The following is a 20,174-nucleotide window of genomic DNA, read 5'->3' as shown; positions in this document are numbered from 1 at the left end:
TACTATTGGACAGTTTATCTTTGAAAAATGCCTTTACTCAATGAATACAATAAAATTCAAAGTTCTTGTAGTCCTTCCTCCTTTGCCTGAAGTTCAGGTATGTATGTAGAAATACTGCCGTTTGTGTTGTTCACCAATAGGTTTGTAGATAAGGTACACTGATGATAATCAGATCAATAAGAATCTCCTAAACCTGCCTTTTTCTTTTTTTGGCTTATGGGGAAAGGATTGCAAATCTGTGTGTATCTAGGCTTGAAGCCTTGTGACACTATTTGTGTACTGACAAAGCTGCTTGTTAGAAATTGGTGAGGCAAGTACTGGAACAGCTTTGTTTTTTACTTTGTTCTGCTTTGCAGGTAATTTTCTTCACTCGTTACATTCTGTCTGTAGGTGACTTTCTTAGGTTGATCCTAGGCACATCCTTGCCTACCAGTTTTAAGTGCTGTTATGCAGAGGGATTGAGACCTGTGAGCCTTTGTTAGAAATTGGATGTACTGGAAAAAATCTGGAGTTAAAATTTACAGCATATTATTTATGTGCTGTTATTTCTGCTCAGAATATTACAGGGAGTCTTAAGGATACCTGTCTCTGACTTGCAGCATTGCAGCCTATTTTCTAAGAGCTTCAGGGAGAATTCTGTTTCTAAAAGGTTGTATAACCCATTGCAGTGTCTATCCATGTTTGGGGAGGTGGGTGGGATAAAAATTAATACTGACTTGCTCAGATTTGAGTGCTAGATCTTGTAAGTTTAGCATGTAGTTTAGACTTTGTGCTACATACAGTAAGAATGTCCTCTTGAATGTGGTCTTGCATCTCCTTGATACATTTTCTCATGATGCAGGATGATAAATTTTCAAAAGTTTTCTGGATAAAGCTTCAAAAAATTCAGCCTCTGCTTCCTACTCTGAAAGTGATTTTTGAAGCTCATAGTTAGCCATTCTTTAGGGCTTCAGCTGTAAAGTCTGTCATTGCTGTGACTGCTGCTTCTAAACTGAAATCTAGTGAAAGCCTGTTTTTCAGTGTGTCTATGCAAAAGGGCTTTCATTAGAGTAAGATTGTCTGATTTCTCACTTTTTAAGACTGCTTATGGTTGGAGTTAGGTTTAGTCACACTTGTGGCTTTCTGGCAAGCACAGAACAATTCTCTGAGGAGCAGTGATTGGAACCTGGAATGCTTGCTCTGTTCATTGCTCTTGCTCTGTGTTAAGTGGTTATGGCTACTGATAGAGGCAGGATGTTGAGCACAGTAAGAGACAGGGTCATGTGAATATGCCACATTCTGTACAGGCAATAAATCAGTGTAACCAGTGTGCTGCAGTCACACCTTGACTCACTGCTTACTGCATATGTAGGTGTGCCATGACTTACAGCTGCAGTATTGGCTTCTGCTGTAGAAAAGTGTGCTGCTCTGGGGTTTTTCCATTCTTTTCACTATTTCTTTAGGTGAAAAAAAGGTACTTTAAATTAAAGTCTGCTTGTTTGCAACTGAAACTAGTAAGGGAGGTTTGGAATTCTTTGTTATTTTTGCTAACTTACTTAACTGTTTAAAAATGTAGTAGGTAAAGGAAAATTAGTAATACCGAGGCTTGAAAAAACCCAAACCACTGACCTGGAAATTAAAACACAAAAAGCACACATTTTTTTTTCATTAAGTGAAAAGGAGGACACTGATGAGGTTCAAAGCTTCTACAAGAAACAAAAAATAAAATAAATGTTATTTTCATTATAAAAGCTTCATAAATCAAAATTAACAGCTTTTATTCAACCTTGTGTGCTCAAGAAGGTCATGGAATTCTTTGGAGAACTTATCTTTGAAAAAATTATTGAAAGCTTATCTGTGAAAGCTATCTTCTTAGGAGTCCTTTCAAACTTTCTTACAAGTGTCATACTGAATTAATTAATCTTAATGTGTGGGCTCACCAATGTAGTAGCTTGGCTTTAAACATCCCTTTTTTAATGATTGTTCAGATTTCCATCTCAGGTATTGCATAGGAGTTAGAGCTTCCATGTCCTGAGGTGTAAGAAATTTTAATGGTAAGAAGACAAAACTGATTCTGAACTGGATATCTGCATGTGCAGTTTAATTTATTTTCAATATGTGTGTTTTTATGTATCTGGATTAATATTTTCTGGACCAACTTTAAGACTGAAGGGATCTGTTTTTTTAATAAAGTAGAATGTCCACATGGTTTTCAGTAACAGAGTGGCTTAGCATTTCTATTTGAGGATCTTAAGTCTAAACGTCACCTGAACAGAATTTTACTTTGTCTTAAAAATCTGTTGCACACAGGAAACTTGACTTCTGCAAGTGCTATTTTGGGGAGTTTTGTTCCAGAACCAGAACTTCCTGTAACAGTATCATGGTGAACTACTCAGTAGCTTCATGCAGAGTCTAGTTTGTATTTCATTTTCATAGACAGTATTTTTAGTATTTTTTCTCTCAAAAACTACTTGGTTATTATGGTCCAAGAGAAACAAGTTATTGGTTATTTTGTGGGGATGTCCTAAAAAGCTGATTCCCAAGGTTCTGTAGCAACAATTGAGCTGTTCATAGATGTTAATTTTTTGATTTTTTTTTTTTTTCCCAAGGACTAGAAAATTAGGAGTTAGAGCAAGCGTCAGTATACTGGAGTCATGTAGCAGTTGGTAGTGTGTGTGCCATTGTCCAGTGTTTTTGCTTGAGCTTGTGCTCTGATTTGTGGATCTCTCTCTTTCTCTCCAACAGCATTGTTAGTACAAATAATTCTTGTAGCTGTTTTGAGAAGCTGAATTTGTAAAAAATAAAGTCAAAGAGCTGTTTCTGAAATGTTAAGTGAGTATTTGATTTATTTTAAAGGGATCTGGGCTGAAGACCCAATATAATAGCGCACAAAGGAGAAGCTGGGTTCATCTTCTTGTCTTAATATTGGTAGACAAGGGCATATAAAGGACTTTGTTTTTCATCAAAAAGCCTCCATGATATTATTCACTTTAAAGAATATATTCACACTGAAAATATTTTTAGTGGCTCAACCAGGTCAGAGGAGGAGCTTGGGAACTTTCTCCCTGCTCCCAAAGTCAAGGAATCAAGGAGATTTTATATGGGGAGTAGACTAGGCTCTCAGTCATCTTTGGTGCTTAAAAGATTGCAGGGGAGCTTAGCTTGTTGGAAGTAACTTACTAAGAACAGAATTACAGAATCATTTAGGTTGGAAAACACCTCTAAGATTGGACTCAATCTTTCCCTGAACACCATGTTGTCAATTAGACCATGGCACTAAGCACCATGTCATTTCTTGAACTTCCTGGGATGGTGGCTCCACTACCTCCCTGGGCAGCCCATTCCAATGCTAAACAATCCTTTTTGTGAAGAAATTTCTCCTGATGCCCAGCTTAAACCTCCTCTGGCACACCTTGAGGCCATTTTCTCTTGTCCTGTCCCTTTTCTCAACCCTGTCCCTGGTTGCCTGGGAGAAGAGGCCAATGCCCACCTGGCTACAATGTAGGTGTGTAGTGCAGAGAGTAATAAGGTTCCCCCCTGTACTTCCTCTTCTCCAGGCTGGGCAAGCCCAGGTCCCTCTGCTGCTGCTCACAGGACTTAATCTCTAGATGATTCTCCAGCTCAGTTGATCTTCTATGGACTTGCTCCAGCACCTCAATATGCTTCCTGAATTGAGGGACACAGAACTGAACACAGTGTTTGATGTGTGGCCTCAGCAGTGCTGAGTACAGAGTGACAGTCACTGCCCTGGTCCTGCCAGCCACACTGAAAACAGAGATGGTCTAGTGTTTTTTTCTGGTGTCACCATTATTACTCATTCCTGGGTATTTTATGAGACAGCCATGATGTCTGGTGCCATAGTGCATAAATGCGTATGAGTAACCAGAAAAGTTGTTTTAGAACTTTACATGGGTGCATGGTACAAAAATGCTCAGGAGTTCGTCATTGTGTACTCTGATACAATAGTTCTGGACTATATGTATTTTAGGAATGCTAACATAGAAAGCTGTCTGATCTTTAATGGCAAGCCCACAAGGAAATGAAGTTTCAGGTACTTCCTTTAAAGAACAGATGCATTTTTTTTTCTTGACTTTGCAGAGCTGTAACGTTAGCTCTCAAAGGCTAGAGTTGCTGCAGTTTCCATCTCTCAGGGAAGACTAGCATAATGCAATGAGCAGCTCTTAACTAGTGGCTAAAGGCTTGTGTGCTCCCACTTGAATGATTTCTTCTGATGTTATCCTTTTTTTCATCCCAGAATCAATAGCACTTGGTTTCTGTCCATACTACAAACAACATCTATTGAGTAATAGGTTTTAAGGAAGCTTTTACTCCTGCAAACAAGTTAGAAAGTAGTAAAAACAGAAGGTATTTGCCCTGTAAGAGTCACAGAAATTGTAAGAGAAGGTGTCTGAAACATAGGCATGTCTGAAAAAGAGTAATTAAAACCTGCAGCCAAACAACATACTTCCTTATCTGGCTCTTATCTGAGCATTACTTAGCTACCTGGGTTAACATACAGTGATCCTTGGAGGTAATAATGAAAAGTGACAGAAATACTAATGCTAATTAGTGTATGAATAAGAATTTAATTTTTATTAATTTGGTACAGCAGTTCTTCTCTAGAATAGTATCCTGAAGTGTTCATATAGTAACTGTGGACCACGTCTAGTAACTTATGAGTCAAATGAGTGGCATTATGTTTTTTAAATAGATGAGAATGAAATAGGTCATCTCATGTTAAGGTACTATAAATCCATTTTTTCAAGATACCTCTATAATCTTTCACTTCCTTACAGTAACTGCAAGTGAAGTGTTTGATCAGCTACTTTGTCAAATTCAGGTAAAAGTCTGATAAGTCTGAGTGTTTAATTCTCAATTTCTATTGCTGTAGTAAATTTTACATGGAAACACACTTCCAATTAATCTTCATACTGAATGCTTGCCTACCTATTGGTGTTGAGGGTTTCTTCTAAGGACAGTGTAAGCTTTTATAATTTCTAGCTGTGTCTTTGAGGCTGAAGAGGTAGGCTTTAGGATGTTCCATATGTGCTAAGGCCATGTCAGTGTACCAGTTGGGATTCTTTGCCATTAGATGTGGCACTGACAGTCTTCCCAGAGGGAAGCTTCTGTTTACAATAGAAGATCTCTCAAGCTTATTTTTTTAATGTAGTGAGTAGCCTTGCACATGCACAGATTTTTTTGTCCTTGATATGATGGTGTGTCCTTAAGATCCTAACAAGCCTGGTTTGTGGGCTTTGGGGGGGGTAAGTTGGTGTTTTCTGTACTGCTAAAACTGGGTCTGAAGCAAGACAACTGAAATGAGTGGTTGATGTGAAACTGGGTTATTGTGATTATGTGACTCTCTACTGTTCAGATAAATGATGTCAAACATATAAAGCTTTTTTTCTTTAATCAATTTTTGGCCTGTGCTGTCAGCTGAAGCAGTCTTATCAATGCTCTCTTGAAAGCAAGTTATAAAACATTGGAGCTTGTTGACACGAATGATATCTCTGTTGCGACAGCACACCCCTTGACAGAAAAATATCATCTCTTTATTGCCTCAAAAGCTTTAGCACTTCCTGTGTACTTAATTTATCGAGGAAATTTCATGAGATAGCGAACAAATGAAGACAATATTATTATGGAAATTAAGAGCTCTCTAATGAACTCAATTATTGGGTTTTTTCTACTGAGTGATACGTAATTGTGGAAGTTGAATGTTTAAATCCTTCAGATGGAGCAGTTATACAGCCTTACCATTTTCTCTTCAGCCTGGCTGTTTCGAAGATCCACATGCAGTATATGGGCAGTGAAAGAATGGAATATTTTGGTTGGAAGGAACCTACTGTGATCATCTAATCCAACTGCCACCAAGACTATGATAATTTCTGGGTCAGATCTACAGAGTATTAATAAAATTCTGTTTTCATGACCATTAATGACAGAACTCAGATATAGAAAAGCTGTTGCTTCTTTGTTTTAATTATGTACTGAATTTACAGAAGTTTCATTTGTTTAAAGAGAAGCAGTCAGTCTTCTGAGTAGACTTCTTCAGTCATGTTAAATTTGTTTTCTAGACTACAATAGATATAACAAAAATGTAGACTTCTCTTGACAGTTGTCCTCTTGGAGAACAACCTTGAAAGTCTATTTCCACGATACAGTGTTAGGAAAGAAATGCTCATAACAGTCTTATTTCAGTACTTTAAACACCTTGGAATTATGTAAATCTTTTCTCCTGACTTCAAGGTTTTCAGTGCATGTGTTGCACTCTAAAAGATGTATATAAAATCTGATTAAGCCCTGAACAACTAAGAGACAGATCCTTGGGCTGCTTTTGAATTGTCTTCATTTTCCCGTACTAGAAGTGGCATTGGTCAGTTTTACAGACTATAGTAATACTTTTGTATTGGTTTGGATTTTTTTTTAACTTGCACTTCCCTTTTTACTACTTGACATCTTTGTTTTCCTAATGTGAAGGTCATCAACCAGTCACGTGGGAACAAAATTTGAGTTCAGAAGAACTGTATCTGTATGTGTGCTGTGCTGATGTCTTCTTGAAACAAAATTGAAAACAATCTCCTCCAATACACACTGTTTATTATAGTTGTGAATGTTTTATCAGTAAGATAAATATTTAATTCCTTCAACAACATGTGAAGTGAGTTCTTGCATGAAGGTTTGGAATGTCTGTCCAGATTTGTAGTCTTTAGGAGTCAAGATCTGTATTTGAAATATTCCTGTCATTCTACTTAAAGCTAGATTTCCTCCAGTTCATAGTTTTAGCTCAAACTCCACTGTTCCAACAGTTAAATGAATTTCTGTAGCAGGCAATTGCTGTTTGCATGTTTTTTGTTAACAAAAAAGTTCAACATATTGTAAATTAACTTTGGTTTTATACTTGTATTGTATAAGAACCCTACAATTCATAGTATGAATATCAACCTCAAAGTTTTTCATAGTCAAAGTTTAAACTCTACTTGCATTCATGTACTATAGCAGTATCATGATTAAAACCATCCAAAGTTTCATCTTTGATAATCTTGAGTATTTTTATTCTAGTTTCATTCTGTAAATGTTTGTCCAATCAGTCAATGTGTCCATTAAGTTAGAAGGACTTATGTCAGCCTCTGTTACTTTTTTGTAAAGCAAATAAAGATAAATGACAGGTTTTGAAGGTCTCTCTAAATAAATACTAGAAAGTGAGAGAGAAGAGTTAAGAGTCAAGTTTTAGACAAAAATTTGCTTTCAAACCGTTTAAGCCCTGTGGTTATCTGGGAGGGATATCTCCTTATCTCAGAGGAGCTGTTTAGTGTATTCTTTAGTGTTTAAGGGTCTCTCTTTATTAAAACCAGTTACTGATTAGTGAGGATTAAAACTGTTATCTTTTGGGAAAGCAGGTGGTATTAATTTGCATCCCTGGAAAAAGTTACAGTTTCTTGTGTTTAATAGTGACTTAGTAAAGGAACAGGTTGCTTAAATATAAATTAAACATGGCTTTATTTAAAAAAAAAATTAGACAACACCTTTTTCCCTACTGAAAAATGAAGAGTAAGTGGGAATTTGAAGGAAAAAAATTACCACTTCTTTTCCCTCTCATTTTAGGGTACGGTCAATGGTGTGCTGCTAGTGACGCCAAATAATATAATGTTTGATCCTCATAAAATGGATCCTCTGGTCCAAGAGAATGGCTGTGAAGAATATGGCATCATGTGTCCAATGGAAGAAGTGATGTCAGCTGCTCTGTATAAGGAAATTGTGGACAGCAAAATTAAGGAGTCATTAAGCATGTAAGATAGAACAGTATTTGTAAAGCTTTGAGTAAATCTGAACTGTAGCCACATTGTTGTCCATATGAAACCAGCATTTTCCTTCTTTTTCTTGTTAGGAAAGGATATCAAAGATTGGCTTGGAAAGGTCCTATAGAAAGTTTGCTTTACCTTCAGTTCTCAAATCCTATACATGATACAGGATAAATTCTTCTATATACCTGGATTCTAATTTCCTCCAATAGACTCTTATGAAGATCTGTGGTACCACGCCATTTCCTCTGCCCTTTCCCCACTATGGAAACAGTAATAGATGTTTGGGTCTTCAATAATTTAAAAACTGGTATTCACAGTAACAAAGTGCAGCTTTGTTATACAATTTTAGGTATAAATTTTTATTGTTTAGCATTTTTCACCCGCTTCTCAATCTTGTTGCTCTGACAAGTGATTTAAACTCATTTTCTAAGCTTTGTATATATTATCATGGGCCTAGGAGTATATTTTTTCTCCCTTTATGGCTAGGGGAGGGACTGCATATTCACCTTTAGGTGTAGTCCTTTTCTGGAGTAAACAGTGAATTTGGTTTGCTGAGCACTCGTGTTTAGTGCAGCAGGCATTTAAAATCAACTTTAATAGAGCCTTATGAGAAATCTTTGTTCCATTCTCTTTTTTTTTATGCTGAACTTTTATATTGTCATCAAAAAAAGATAAATTCTGACTTGAAAATCAAAAAGAATCAAAAAGCCTTGCCACCTTTACCTATCACAGCCCATAAAGCACAAACATTTGTTGACTCTCTCTGTTATCTAGCTGCAGGGAAGTGGATTTTTTTTAACCAAGAGAGTGTAAAGCTGTTCACTTGACGTATAGCACCATACCCTACTTAAAATAGTTGTATGTTTTAAGATACTCAGTATCTCTTGAAAATATCCTCTTACAGTTCAAATAGGTAGTACCCTAAGCACATCTTGCTTGATAATCTTAACTATATGGACACTCAGAAGTTGTAACTTGCCTCATGCCATTTTTAAGCTCAGTTTTGGCATAAACATGGGAGTGAATTGGTATCTTGGCATGGTCTTGTTTGCTGCCCAATGTCACATGTCTATTGAAAGGGCAACGGAAGTACATGTTGCTAAAGTAGTACTTTTGGGGCTTTTGATGTAGAATGATGATGCCTTCAGCATGATTTCTTTCTGGAAGTTTATTTTCCAGACTGGGTTTTAAAAAGTTGTTCACAGTTCCTATTTCAATTGATACACAGTAGAAAGAATTAGATGACTCCATGCTTGAATTATGGTATTGCAGTTGCAAAACAAGTATTTTCCTGAAATGTTTAGTTTGTTAATGACTTTATTATGCCATTGATTTTTGTCCTCCTGTTGCACATGCACTTTCTGTTTTGTTTATAACATGAATTCATATGGAATGGAAATGTGTCTGCAAATTAAAGGTTACACTCTACATTCAGAGGCGTGTATGTCCGATTGATTTATCTTTCTTGTCAGCTTTATAAACTAGTGGATGGAACACTAGATGCTATTATTTTCTTCAGTCCTTGCACTTTTGTGCCTTAGCTAAATATGAGACATATCTGTAAATTTGTGTGAAAATAAAAATCAAATCTTTTAAGTCTGTAAACAGAAGTCCTAACAGTGTCAGCTAGATCTGACAATACCCCTGTATCTTGAGGTGCTTGACACTAAAGTCATGTTTTCTCACTGTTTTTTTCCCCCATACATATTCCACTGTTATAGTTAACATTCTTCCACTCTCCCAATTTTGCCAACTATCAAACCCGCTTAAACTTGGGAAAGCAATCTTATTTTCAGTATTCAGACTGTTGATATGGAAAATGGTAATAAGCTAAATGGATGCTTTGTTCTTAAAAACTAAAATTTTGTGTTTTATGGCTTCTATATGTCACAGTCTATGCTGAAACTGGACAAAAAATGTCTGGCTTTATACAGGTGTTTTACAGATTTCATGAACCTTATGTTGTGCTTGTATAAGAGCACCTATCATGAGCATAATCCTGAAAATTTAAAGAAATGGCTTAGGCAAATAGGTAATGAATTCTGAAGCTGAATCCACATGCTTTATAAACAAAATTACCCTGTCAGCTAAAGCTTAATGCAAGATTCATGTAAACACTTAAATGAGGGTGTGCATATGCTTGGCAAGCATCCTGAATTTTAGCAGCATCTCAGTATTATGATGTAACTGAATATAAAGTTTTGTGAGGCCATGGAGTGAATTTATGGTCCTTTAAAATGGAGATTAATGCAGAAGCTTCTTAAAAGCATTTACTACTACATAATGGAAGAGTTGGTGTGCTTCTGATAGCAAAAAAGTTGACATTGAGGGCTCTAGTCAAGAGTATGTTTAAATATGAGAATTTTTTGTGGTGGGTGTGTACTGCCCAGGTTTTTTTGACAGCAGGTTTCTGTGGGTCTACTTGAACATGTTAATAGTACCTTTCTAGTCTTCCGCTTCTAAAAGTCACAGAATTTCTAGTTAGTTTATTTTGAAAGGCAGGTTTAAGCAAGATTATTTCCTCTGGGTAAAACAAATTTTTATGCTTGCTTTTTTTTTTCACACTATTTATCAGCATCTTCAATTGTATCAAGTAGTTTAGGATTTATTTTGCCAAACAGTGGTGTCCTCAAAGTTAGGTACCTGTTGAAGACACTAAACACGGTTTCAGATGATTTCTATGGGCAGAATAGTGGGCTATGCATTCTTACAGGTTCTTGCTGTTCTGCATTTACTGGCTTCCATATCAGAGGTTAGACCAGATGATTTCTGCCATTTACTTCTTACCTGTGAGCTAGATGTCAGCTCCCCTGTAGGGTGGGAAATGTCTGTACAATTGTACTGACCTCTTGGGGAGACAAACCTTAAAAGACTGTGGATTGCTTTTACCTTTAGAGATTATGATTATGTGTAGCTTTTTGTTGGTTTTACTTTGGTTTTTGTTTTATTTTTACACTTTAGGTGCCTCTCACAATCTTGTTAGTTTCATAGGAGAGTTTCTTATGGAAATAATGTCATGAGCTTGGGAAGTCCCAGCTATGTTATGCTGGCAAAAGGTCAGCCATGTTTACCATTATGGTATCACATTTTATGCTTGTTTATTGCTAATACTCTGATTAAGTTGGTTTTTAGGATGCTTGTTTATTTTAAGAGCTTCAGTAAAACATAGTGAAGAAAAGAGCTTGATACTTTAGAGGTACCTGTTTTAACAACATTCTTATTTTGCTCAACAGAGATGTAGAACAGCTGTCAGTAAGGGAACTTGGCCATTCCAAGAAAGCTGCAAAGAGCAATACAGATGACACCGATTCCAGGGTTCGAGACACGGGCAATGACAGTGCCAGTACTGCCCCAAGAAGCACAGAGGAGTCTCTTTCAGAAGATGTATTCACAGAATCAGAACTCTCTCCAATACGTGAGGAACTTGTTTCCTCAGATGAGCTTCGACAAGATAAATCTTCTGGAGCATCATCGGAATCTGTCCAAACAATAAACCAGACTAGTGCTGAATGTTTAACAGTCATTTCAGACTCAAAAGAAGCTGCCAGTGACTCAAAGCCCAGTGCCGAAATGGTTGTAGATGTTAAACAGTTTGGTACCCGCCTAAGTTCAGAAAGTGCTAAAATGACTGTAAAGGGGGGACAAAAACCTGGTGAAAATACTGCAGATGTCCTCCAGCAGTCTTTGCAAAGATCACAGGGTAGTGAGGAGCACAGCAAGGAGGCAGAAGTGGGCAAGGATCAGGGTTTCTCACTAGGAAAAAAAGCAGATAATGAGACAGAAGAGGAATGTCCAGGTTGTGAAGATACCGCAGACTCTCAAAAGAAAGTTACACCTAGCAAAGGAAAAGCAGTGGCAGAGCAAAGTCAAGACTCAGAGGCAGAAGTTGAAGAACTCCGCAAGCTCTGGAAGACCCACACTATGCAACAAACAAAACAACAAAGAGAGAACATGCACCAGGATTCCCAAAAAGAAATCAGTCAGAAAGCTGTATCTGCAGGAGATGGGCGGTTAGAAGGTGGGTCAGTGGGTATTATGGATACAGTATTAACCCTCAGATTTACAATGTGTCACCCTCCAGTTTAATGGAAATTTTGGATGTTTTTCATTCTGTACAACATATCTGTCCATGTGCTGGTTATATTTCTCATTGGTTTGAAGATGCTCTGAAGTTAAACTTTACATAAACTACTGGAGAAAATATGCCTTAGGAAACTGACAACATAGATAACCTTGTAATTCTTCCTCATTGAACTGTTATTTATGATCATGTTAAATCAGAGTTTGTAGGAGAGATTCAAACCTGTAAAATCAGATCCATAGTGCATTAGTCACTATACAGCTCACAGTTAAAAATGTTCTTTAGCAAACAGTTAGCTGTTGCTTAAATTTTGATCCCAGTCTACAAATGCGTGAATGAATTTTAGGGAATTAATTTGATGTTATTTGTAGCATGTCTGCTTTGTGGTTAAGGCTTATGGTGTGAGCATCAAACACTAGAGTCTTAACACTGTGTTTGATGCTTACAGAATGTTGTTTCACTTGTATCTTGTCATACTTTGATGCTTACTAGAACAAGATTAAGCATCCAAAAAGCTTGGTTCAGGACAAATAAGGGTTAGATTCTAGGAAACTGGTGCTCTGGATACAGGGAACAGCTGGGTTTTATTTCCTGAGTACCTTGATTCTTCTGCAAAGATCAGGATTATTAGTTGGAAGTTACCCTTAAAGTCTGTTCAAGCTTTTATGATAAAGAAATATGCTGTGCCTTTAAACAACTTAAATATGCTTCTGGATGAATTTGATTTTGCTTTCTAAAAAATTGACAAGTTACTTTCTGATGTCTTCCCATCTTACTAACTGAGATAACTATTTGTTTCAATTGTGCAACATTTGAGGGTCTAGAAAAGAATTTATTAGTATGTGACAGACATTAAAGATAAGTGATGTGCATTTGAAGGTTAAATTCATTATTTTAGTTGTTAAAGTTGAAGTTATATTGAATAGAAGTACATTCTTTGGTTAGCAGAAGTTCATCTATACTTCAAAACCTTACAATAGTTTTTGGCTTATTTTGGGGGTTTTTTTGGTGGGTTGGGTTTGGTTTTTTTTCTTCTTCTTTTAAGGAAGTAACTGAATTTTGAAATTTGAAGTAGATAAGTTTGACTTTTATGTCCTAAATATTAGAAATAGTCCTCTGGTAAATGTCAGCTAGCAGTAGTTGCTGGTTGTGACTATATAAAAATTCATGTACTAAGTGTTCTTTGCCACAATTGCTGCTTTTCTTACAAATGAATACTTGTAACTCAGTTGCATTAAATGCTTTAGTTTTGGTTTTCTGGAAGATTGTATCATTGAATGACTGCAGGTTATTTGTGTGTTATGTGATCTGTATATTTGCAGAGTAAGTACACATATATATAACCAAAGAAGTATCTGCATGCAGTCCTACAGAAGAGTGCTGGCTAGAAAGCTTATATGCACATAGTGCTGCTGCCTCACTCAAGGTTGATGAAGTAAAGTACAAAGGAAAAAATACAAAAAGCACAAGATTGTTTTTGGAGATTTGTACCAATTCAGTCCAACTTCAGTAGGAATTATTACCTTTGTTATTTTTGTATGTTTTATTAGCAGAATGCAAATAAACGACTAAATTATAAAGTAATATTTCTAAACCTAGGTAGATTTGGTGAAACTTCTACAGGCACAATTAAGCAGAACCAAGGTAAAAGCATCAGACTGAATATGACATCTGTTAACACTAGGTTACTAAAAACACCATGTCATTTAAAATTTGAAATATAGTAAACACTTTCAAGTACCCTTTCTCAAAATAAAACACTGAAGTAGTCATACTATGAGTTTTGGATCAACAACTTACCTAGACAGTTTTTTTGGTCTCTTTTATATAGTAGGAGCTTAGTTGAATTTTTTTCTCTTTTGTGGCACTTTTGAGAACTTAGGTTTTGAGAACTACTGTTTTTTGAACTTTCAGATGTTTGAGTTTGGAATGAATGATCTGAATGTTTGTTCTGAATATTGAACAGGTGATGCAATGCATGTAGATACTTACAAGTAGACTAGAAAAACTAACAAGGTCTCACTTGTATCTACTTTTTTTTTTTATTGCCCAAGCTTCTGCTTTTGCAGACACCTTTGTTAACCACTGCACTGAAATGAAACTAGATGTGGTTGATACTTTGGAGAAATTGTAACAGTCTATAATTTTGTGTGTGTATAAACGAGCTAAAATATCATTAATGATAGCTAGTCAAAATATTTGCTGCTTAGCTGAATATTGGCAGAGATTGACAGGAAAGACAAGAAGCACGAGACACAATGGCCATTGCTGAAATCTTTTCTCATTCATTCTGTATGAAATCTACAAAGAAGATATTGGAGAACTCAGAAAAAAAAAAAGTATCTGAAATAGTCTTTCGGGACTTGGGGCAGGGATTAATAGTTTGGTTTTATTTTATCTGATAGCTGCTACCATAATCCCACTTCTCTGCGCTCAGGGAAGTTCTAATCTGTTCCCTCTGAAGGACCAAAATCAAAGATATCAAATCATTTGAAGAGTATATAACACTGCCACAGAGTTTGAATGTCAGTCCTATGAAATAGGCTTTTTTGTTTATTTTTGTTTCTTCTTAGTGTTTTTTTCTTCAGTCTGACAATCTACCTTTGAGTTTACACATTAATAAAATCCAAATAATGCATGTTATTATGGCTAATTTACTATACTGTATGCTGCAGGTATAATTCTAAAATGTTGACTGAAAACGTCACTGAAAATTAGGAGGCACACATTTAAATAGTTACTAGAAAAAAAGTAGTCTTTCATGGCACAGTGCTGTTCTAAACTTCATGGTGAAAATCCCGTTGAGAAAATACAGTTGCAATGTTTATAGAGCAAGAGGGTGATGTTCTTTGTGCTTAGTGGGTCTGTTGTCTGCATAGGCGCTGAAGAATTTCAGGTGTAAAGATAAGATGTGTCCTGGGAAACTGAAACTTATCTGTATGTACAAGTAATACCAGAGCTAGGATAAAACCTTTATTGTCGTAATTGATCATAATAACTCTTAAATGTACTTTTTTTTTTCTTGCATTAAAAATGTCTCTTGTGGCTGGAGAATTTGGCAAGTAATGTAGTAAAGAAAGAATTTTAAGAGGGCTTCTTCCTTTACCCTGTGCTGACTTGACAATTCAGACCTTGAGGGTAATCATATAATTCTATTAGTTCAATTAAATATACTAGCAGAGAGAAAAATCCTGTACTGCAACATCTAGTATATTTCATCCTGAGGTACTGTTCATACCATTAAGGTGTTTGATGCAGCTAACAAATTAAAATTCATCTTAATCCTGTATCATAGGGTCAGGATGAGGCCTTGTAAATAAGTAACTAACAAACAGCTCTGACACCTGTGAATCAAGCCAAGAAATATTTAACACAATATCATTTTCATGTATGTGGGATAGCTGTTAGTAGTGGGACAGTGGTGATTCAGTGTTGAGAGTATGCATCAAGAATACCTTCTGAGTACTTCCAAGCATGGATGGAATGCTGTAATAATGTGACCTGTAGCTGGAAGCAGATAAGAATGTTAGAATTATTTAGTGTGTTGTACTCTGAAGTTAATTCTGCTGATGTGATTTTCATAATAAGAAAGGGCAGATTATTATTACTATTTATCTTACCGCATCTCCCATTAGTTACTTATATAAGTGTCCTATATCCCTCAATTGTCTAATATGAAATTAGTTAATGATTTTGTTTAGCTCTTTAGTACATTGTGGACAGCTTTGTCTTTATTTATAGGTTCTTCTGTTACGAAAGAAAAAAGGCGACATCGATCTCACAAGTTTCTGTGTCTCAGGGTTGGAAAACCCATGAGAAAAACGTTTGTTTCTCAAGCAAGTGCAACAATGCAACAGTATGCACAAAGGGACAAAAAACATGAGTACTGGTTTGCCGTTCCACAAGAAAGGTAAGATGGAGCTAAACTGTAAAAATCAGTAATTGCCAGTAGGTTTTTGAGCTTTTTATTTTTTCTGCAGCATTCAAAATTTTGCAGTGACTGTATCTCTCTAAATCATCACAAGAAAGGGTCAGCATCTGAGGATGTTGTTGATTGGCTTGTATTGTATTTGCTATTGGAATACCTCAATACCTTACTGACATTTTGCTGATTTACTTGAGGTACTTGTAAGTTTGGCAAGTAGTTTCTCATATTATTTAGGTTTTTTGTTTGTAGCAAGTAAATGAAAGAAAGATTCAAGTAGTATCTGGAGGACGTAAGTTCTGCAGCAAAATTTTTTTTTGTCTGTGCTTCCCATTATTTGGAAACTTTCTAAAAATCCTCTTTGAGTTCAGAAGAGCTTGCTGGGGTTCTTTTGTCCTATCTTTGTCTATCTTTGTATATGGAACATAAAACGTTTCTATGAACCAGCTTAAGCATGTCTACTGGAAAAAACACCTACATTTGTTGAACTCATTCAAAGACATTAGATATGATGTTCATTCACTGGTACAGTCTTGTATTCTGAAATGACCTTTACTGCTAGGAAACTGACTTCTTTCCAACCCAGAAGTGGTTTTGAGGGGTGTTACATCCTTGTCAAAGAGTGGGGAGAAAAGAAAGAAACCAAAAACCATCAGTTATCATCTGGTATCAATACCTACCCTCAATGATCAAGTCACTTTTCCATCTTTTCTTTTGAGCTGAATGGCATAGAATGTCCACTTGGGGCACTGCAGTTGAGGACAGATATGGATCAATTGGAGAGAGTCCAGAGGAAAACAGCAAGACTATTTAATGCCTAGAATATGTAACTTATAAAGAAAATTAGAAGTAAGTGGGGTTCTTTAATGTAAAGGAGAAAAAGTTGATTACAGATATAAAATTATTTTATACTGAAGTTGGCTGCAACAAGAAAGGCAGTATTTTTTTTTCATGTCCACTATGGAAGGAAATGTGTGATGGACTGAAATTACATCGAAGAATTATACTTATCCAACAGGTAGAATTGAGTCTGTGCCTAGTGCATCATGAACTTGCTTTTAAACATCACGCCTGCTACCTCTTAAATGGTAGAGAGGAAACAAAGTTTTGAGTCAAAGGTCTGTCCCATTAATTGTGCGGCTCTTAATCCTGTCTGGGCCAGGAGTTCTCTTGTGGTAACAGTCCACTCAAATCTGCTTGTTCTAGTAGTATGATATTTAATTTGAAAACAGATAAATGTTTCTTATGTGGCAATGATGCCTAGATTAGTTGATTAAAATGATTTACTTCCCTTCGATTCATTTTCTAATGTAGCAAGCATTTACCGTGCTTGCGTGTAGCAAGCATAAAGCAGAATTGATCACCTATTTTGGAAGAAATGGTTCTTATTTTGCAATCTGTACTTGGAAATTATTTCATCTGTGAAGGGTCTCTCTAACTGATTGGGGCAGTATACAATCAGTATCAATTATTTATTCATTCAGTGTGTGTCCTATATTTTTTGTAAAGAAAAAGCTCTGTCCTCATAGTGTGGTGTTAACTTTGCTGAGTGCTAGTCTGCGTAGGTGAAAACACTTAGTGCCAATCCAGTTGTCTTTGTAACCGAGTAGTAAGAAAGAGAGAAAAGTAGATATCTGACAAACCAGCTTTATTTCAGTGTTTTTAGTCTCAAAGGAGCCAGTCTGGGAAGGAGTGTCTAAGAGTTCCTTAAGCATCAAGTTTCATGTACTTTTTTTAACTGCTATAATTATACATAATTCAAAGTTCTTGGAAAGTTAAAATTGGGACTTAAAAAAGCTTTCATACTTGTATGACAACTTAAAATCGATGCCTCATTCAATGCATGAGGAGTCTGCAGCTTCTTGTTTGGACGTCTGTGATAGAATTTACCTAACCTTATCCATCCAGAATGTTCCATTCTGTCCTACTGCCAGAGAAGGATTTGCCCCCTTTTTTTTTTTTCTCTCATCATTGTTATTCATGAACCTTAATATTAACAAGGGTTACTTTAGATAACTGACCCTGTTCAGAGGCTGTTACTACATTCAGCATTCTTTTAGGCAGAGGCACATGAAAAGTATAACTGCACTTCTGAGAAACTTTGCAGTTCTGTATCTCTTGTTGTTCTTCGAGTGTTCTGTTTTTCAAGGATTATTAAAGAAGGGAGGAAAAAAAGGATCAAATACTATTTTTCATGCTAATACAGTATGCAGATATCTCTGATGAAAGACATAAGGAATATTCAAGCTCTTGTAACCAGTGCCCTGAAGCTCTAGCTCTGAATCTCTTTTCCATGATCGAGAAATACTAGTGGATGCATTGCAAGTCCTTTTCCTGAATACTCTGTCTGTGCATCTGCAGCAAATACAGGATAGACTGACATCTGTTAGGATTTTAAATAACTGGCTCCTGTGAATTTGGGTGATTTTGCTCTTCTAACCTGGAGAACAGTGCTATTTGTGGCACATAAAAGGAGGTAACTTTGAATCCTGGTACTTACTGTAGTTAGAATAGTCTGTAGTTCATGATTTTATGGTTTATATATATATGTGCATGCTTTCAGCCATATTCCCCCGCATCTATTGTCCTTCCCAGCTTGCATAATTCTGATTATGTTTTGGAAGTGGTCAGCTGTTCTTCAGGAGTGGGGAAAACAGACATTTTTTGAATTCTAATTTTGTTTGCTTTTATGTAACTCTTTCTAAATACGATAAAGTCTTAGTGGGTTTTTTTGGGAGTTACTTCAATTTTAAGCAGAGGCATCCAATGAGACAGAAGTGGTTGAAAGGCCATACTTGTATGTGAAATCACAGCTAATCCATTGCAAGCTTGTTTCCTTGTTTTCTTCTCCAGAGTCAGCTTCATATATTTAAAAATTTTTAAAAACTCACCAAACTAGCTAGGGTTTTTTTTTTTTTCAAATGTGTCTCTAATATCTAGTAAAAAATGAAATGGTATTTTTATTTTAACCTTAAATACTTAATATTATTAGACACGACCAAAACGATCACAGACCTACTTTATTTTTTTTTTTCTTTGTTGTAACTTGAATTTTCTAGGACAGATCACTTGTATGTATTCTTTATCCAATGGAGTCCAGAAATATATGCAGAAGATACTGGGGAGTCTCTTCGGGAACCTGGATTTATAGTGGTAAAAAAGAAGGAAGAGCCTGAAACTAGTGAAGAATCAAGTACTGAAGATGCTGCTAAAGAATGGGAGGTAAGGAAGGACAGTATCAAAGATTTTTTAAAAAATATAAGAATATATTAAAATAGTATTAAATATTTTCCAAGAGGAAAAACAAAGCACTTTATTAGTCTGATTGTCATGATCATGGCTGTTCAATTTCTGCCATCCTAATGCTTTGCTCTAACATCAGATCAGGGCAACATTTCACAATTCCAAATCATTTTTATGTGGAGCAAATTGTAACTTAAAACTCCTTGGAAAAGGAATGTGAGTATAGCAACAAAATTGGAATTTTGGTGAAGCAGACTTAATTTTTGGTCTCGTAAACTGACAGTTTTCTGATGTTATTCCTGAATCTAGAGTGTTCAGTATTTATTAGTAAGACTCTAAAAAAGGGATGGGACAACAAAAGAGGAAAAAATCTGCTATTAATAACATGTCTTTTCAATAATTTAGTAATTAATTTTTCAAGTTGTAACTTATCCATGCATTAAGATGCCATTGAGTGTATTTTAGAAAGATATTGTAACTGAAACTATCTCTTCTTCTTTTTTTTTTTAATAATGAGCACGACATTTCTCTCATGTGAATCTGTGTCCACTGTGTTTCTATGGACACATCTTTACACGTCTACATGGTTTTGTTTTGTAGTGTACATGCAGTTAAAAGCACTTCTAGTCTTGTACATTCAAGTGTCGGTCAAAAGTTCGATGATTCTTGTCATATATATATTGTAGAAGTATCCCATCAGCAGTGTTTAATTTCAGTCTTGGGACAGCAATTGCAAACTCTGCCTGTAAGATTTCTTTTGGTTTTCTTCCCCCTACCCCTACCCTGCAGTGGAATATGTTGAAATTAAGGAAGTCTACACTGTTTTATGAAGAGCATAAAAGAAATTTTAAAGAACTGTAATAGTCTAACTACAGGTAGTAGTTTTCTGCTTGGCTCCAAAACTTAGAACCAGAGAACTCTGAATTCAGAGTTAAAACATAGCTAGTTGAAGTATTAGGCCGTGGTTGCAAAACATTCCCTGCAAGTCAGTGATTTTGCATGAAGCGTTTTTGCTTTGAGACATTGAAATTAGTATAATAAAAACAAGTCTTTTTAGCTCTCATATTTCAGGATATGTATTGCTTGAGCTTTTATTAGCAGTGTATTTTGCTGTTAACTCTTGCTCAAAGCCTTTATAAGT

General features: G+C 35.9%; 1 protein-coding gene across 5 annotated transcripts in view; it reads left to right on the top strand.

The window, feature by feature from the left end:
* OXR1 (oxidation resistance 1) overlaps nucleotides 1–20,174 on the top strand; it is a 261,917-nt gene that overhangs the window by 211,224 nt on the left and 30,519 nt on the right. For all 5 annotated transcript variants that reach the window (XM_066177402.1, XM_066177385.1, XM_066177408.1 and 2 more), the window contains 4 exons: nucleotides 7,585–7,769; nucleotides 11,018–11,802; nucleotides 15,607–15,775; nucleotides 18,850–19,012. In XM_066177402.1, the coding sequence (XP_066033499.1) occupies nucleotides 7,585–7,769; nucleotides 11,018–11,802; nucleotides 15,607–15,775; nucleotides 18,850–19,012 (1,302 nt within the window). The remainder of the gene's footprint in view (nucleotides 1–7,584; nucleotides 7,770–11,017; nucleotides 11,803–15,606; nucleotides 15,776–18,849; nucleotides 19,013–20,174) is intronic.

This window comes from Chamaea fasciata, unplaced genomic scaffold (assembly GCF_029207755.1).
Source record: "Chamaea fasciata isolate MVZ Bird 193981 ecotype frontalis unplaced genomic scaffold, bChaFas1.0.hap1 SCAF_1, whole genome shotgun sequence".
NCBI classification, from domain to species: Eukaryota; Metazoa; Chordata; class Aves; order Passeriformes; family Sylviidae; genus Chamaea; species Chamaea fasciata.
This window is presented reverse-complemented; position numbering and strand designations above follow the sequence as displayed.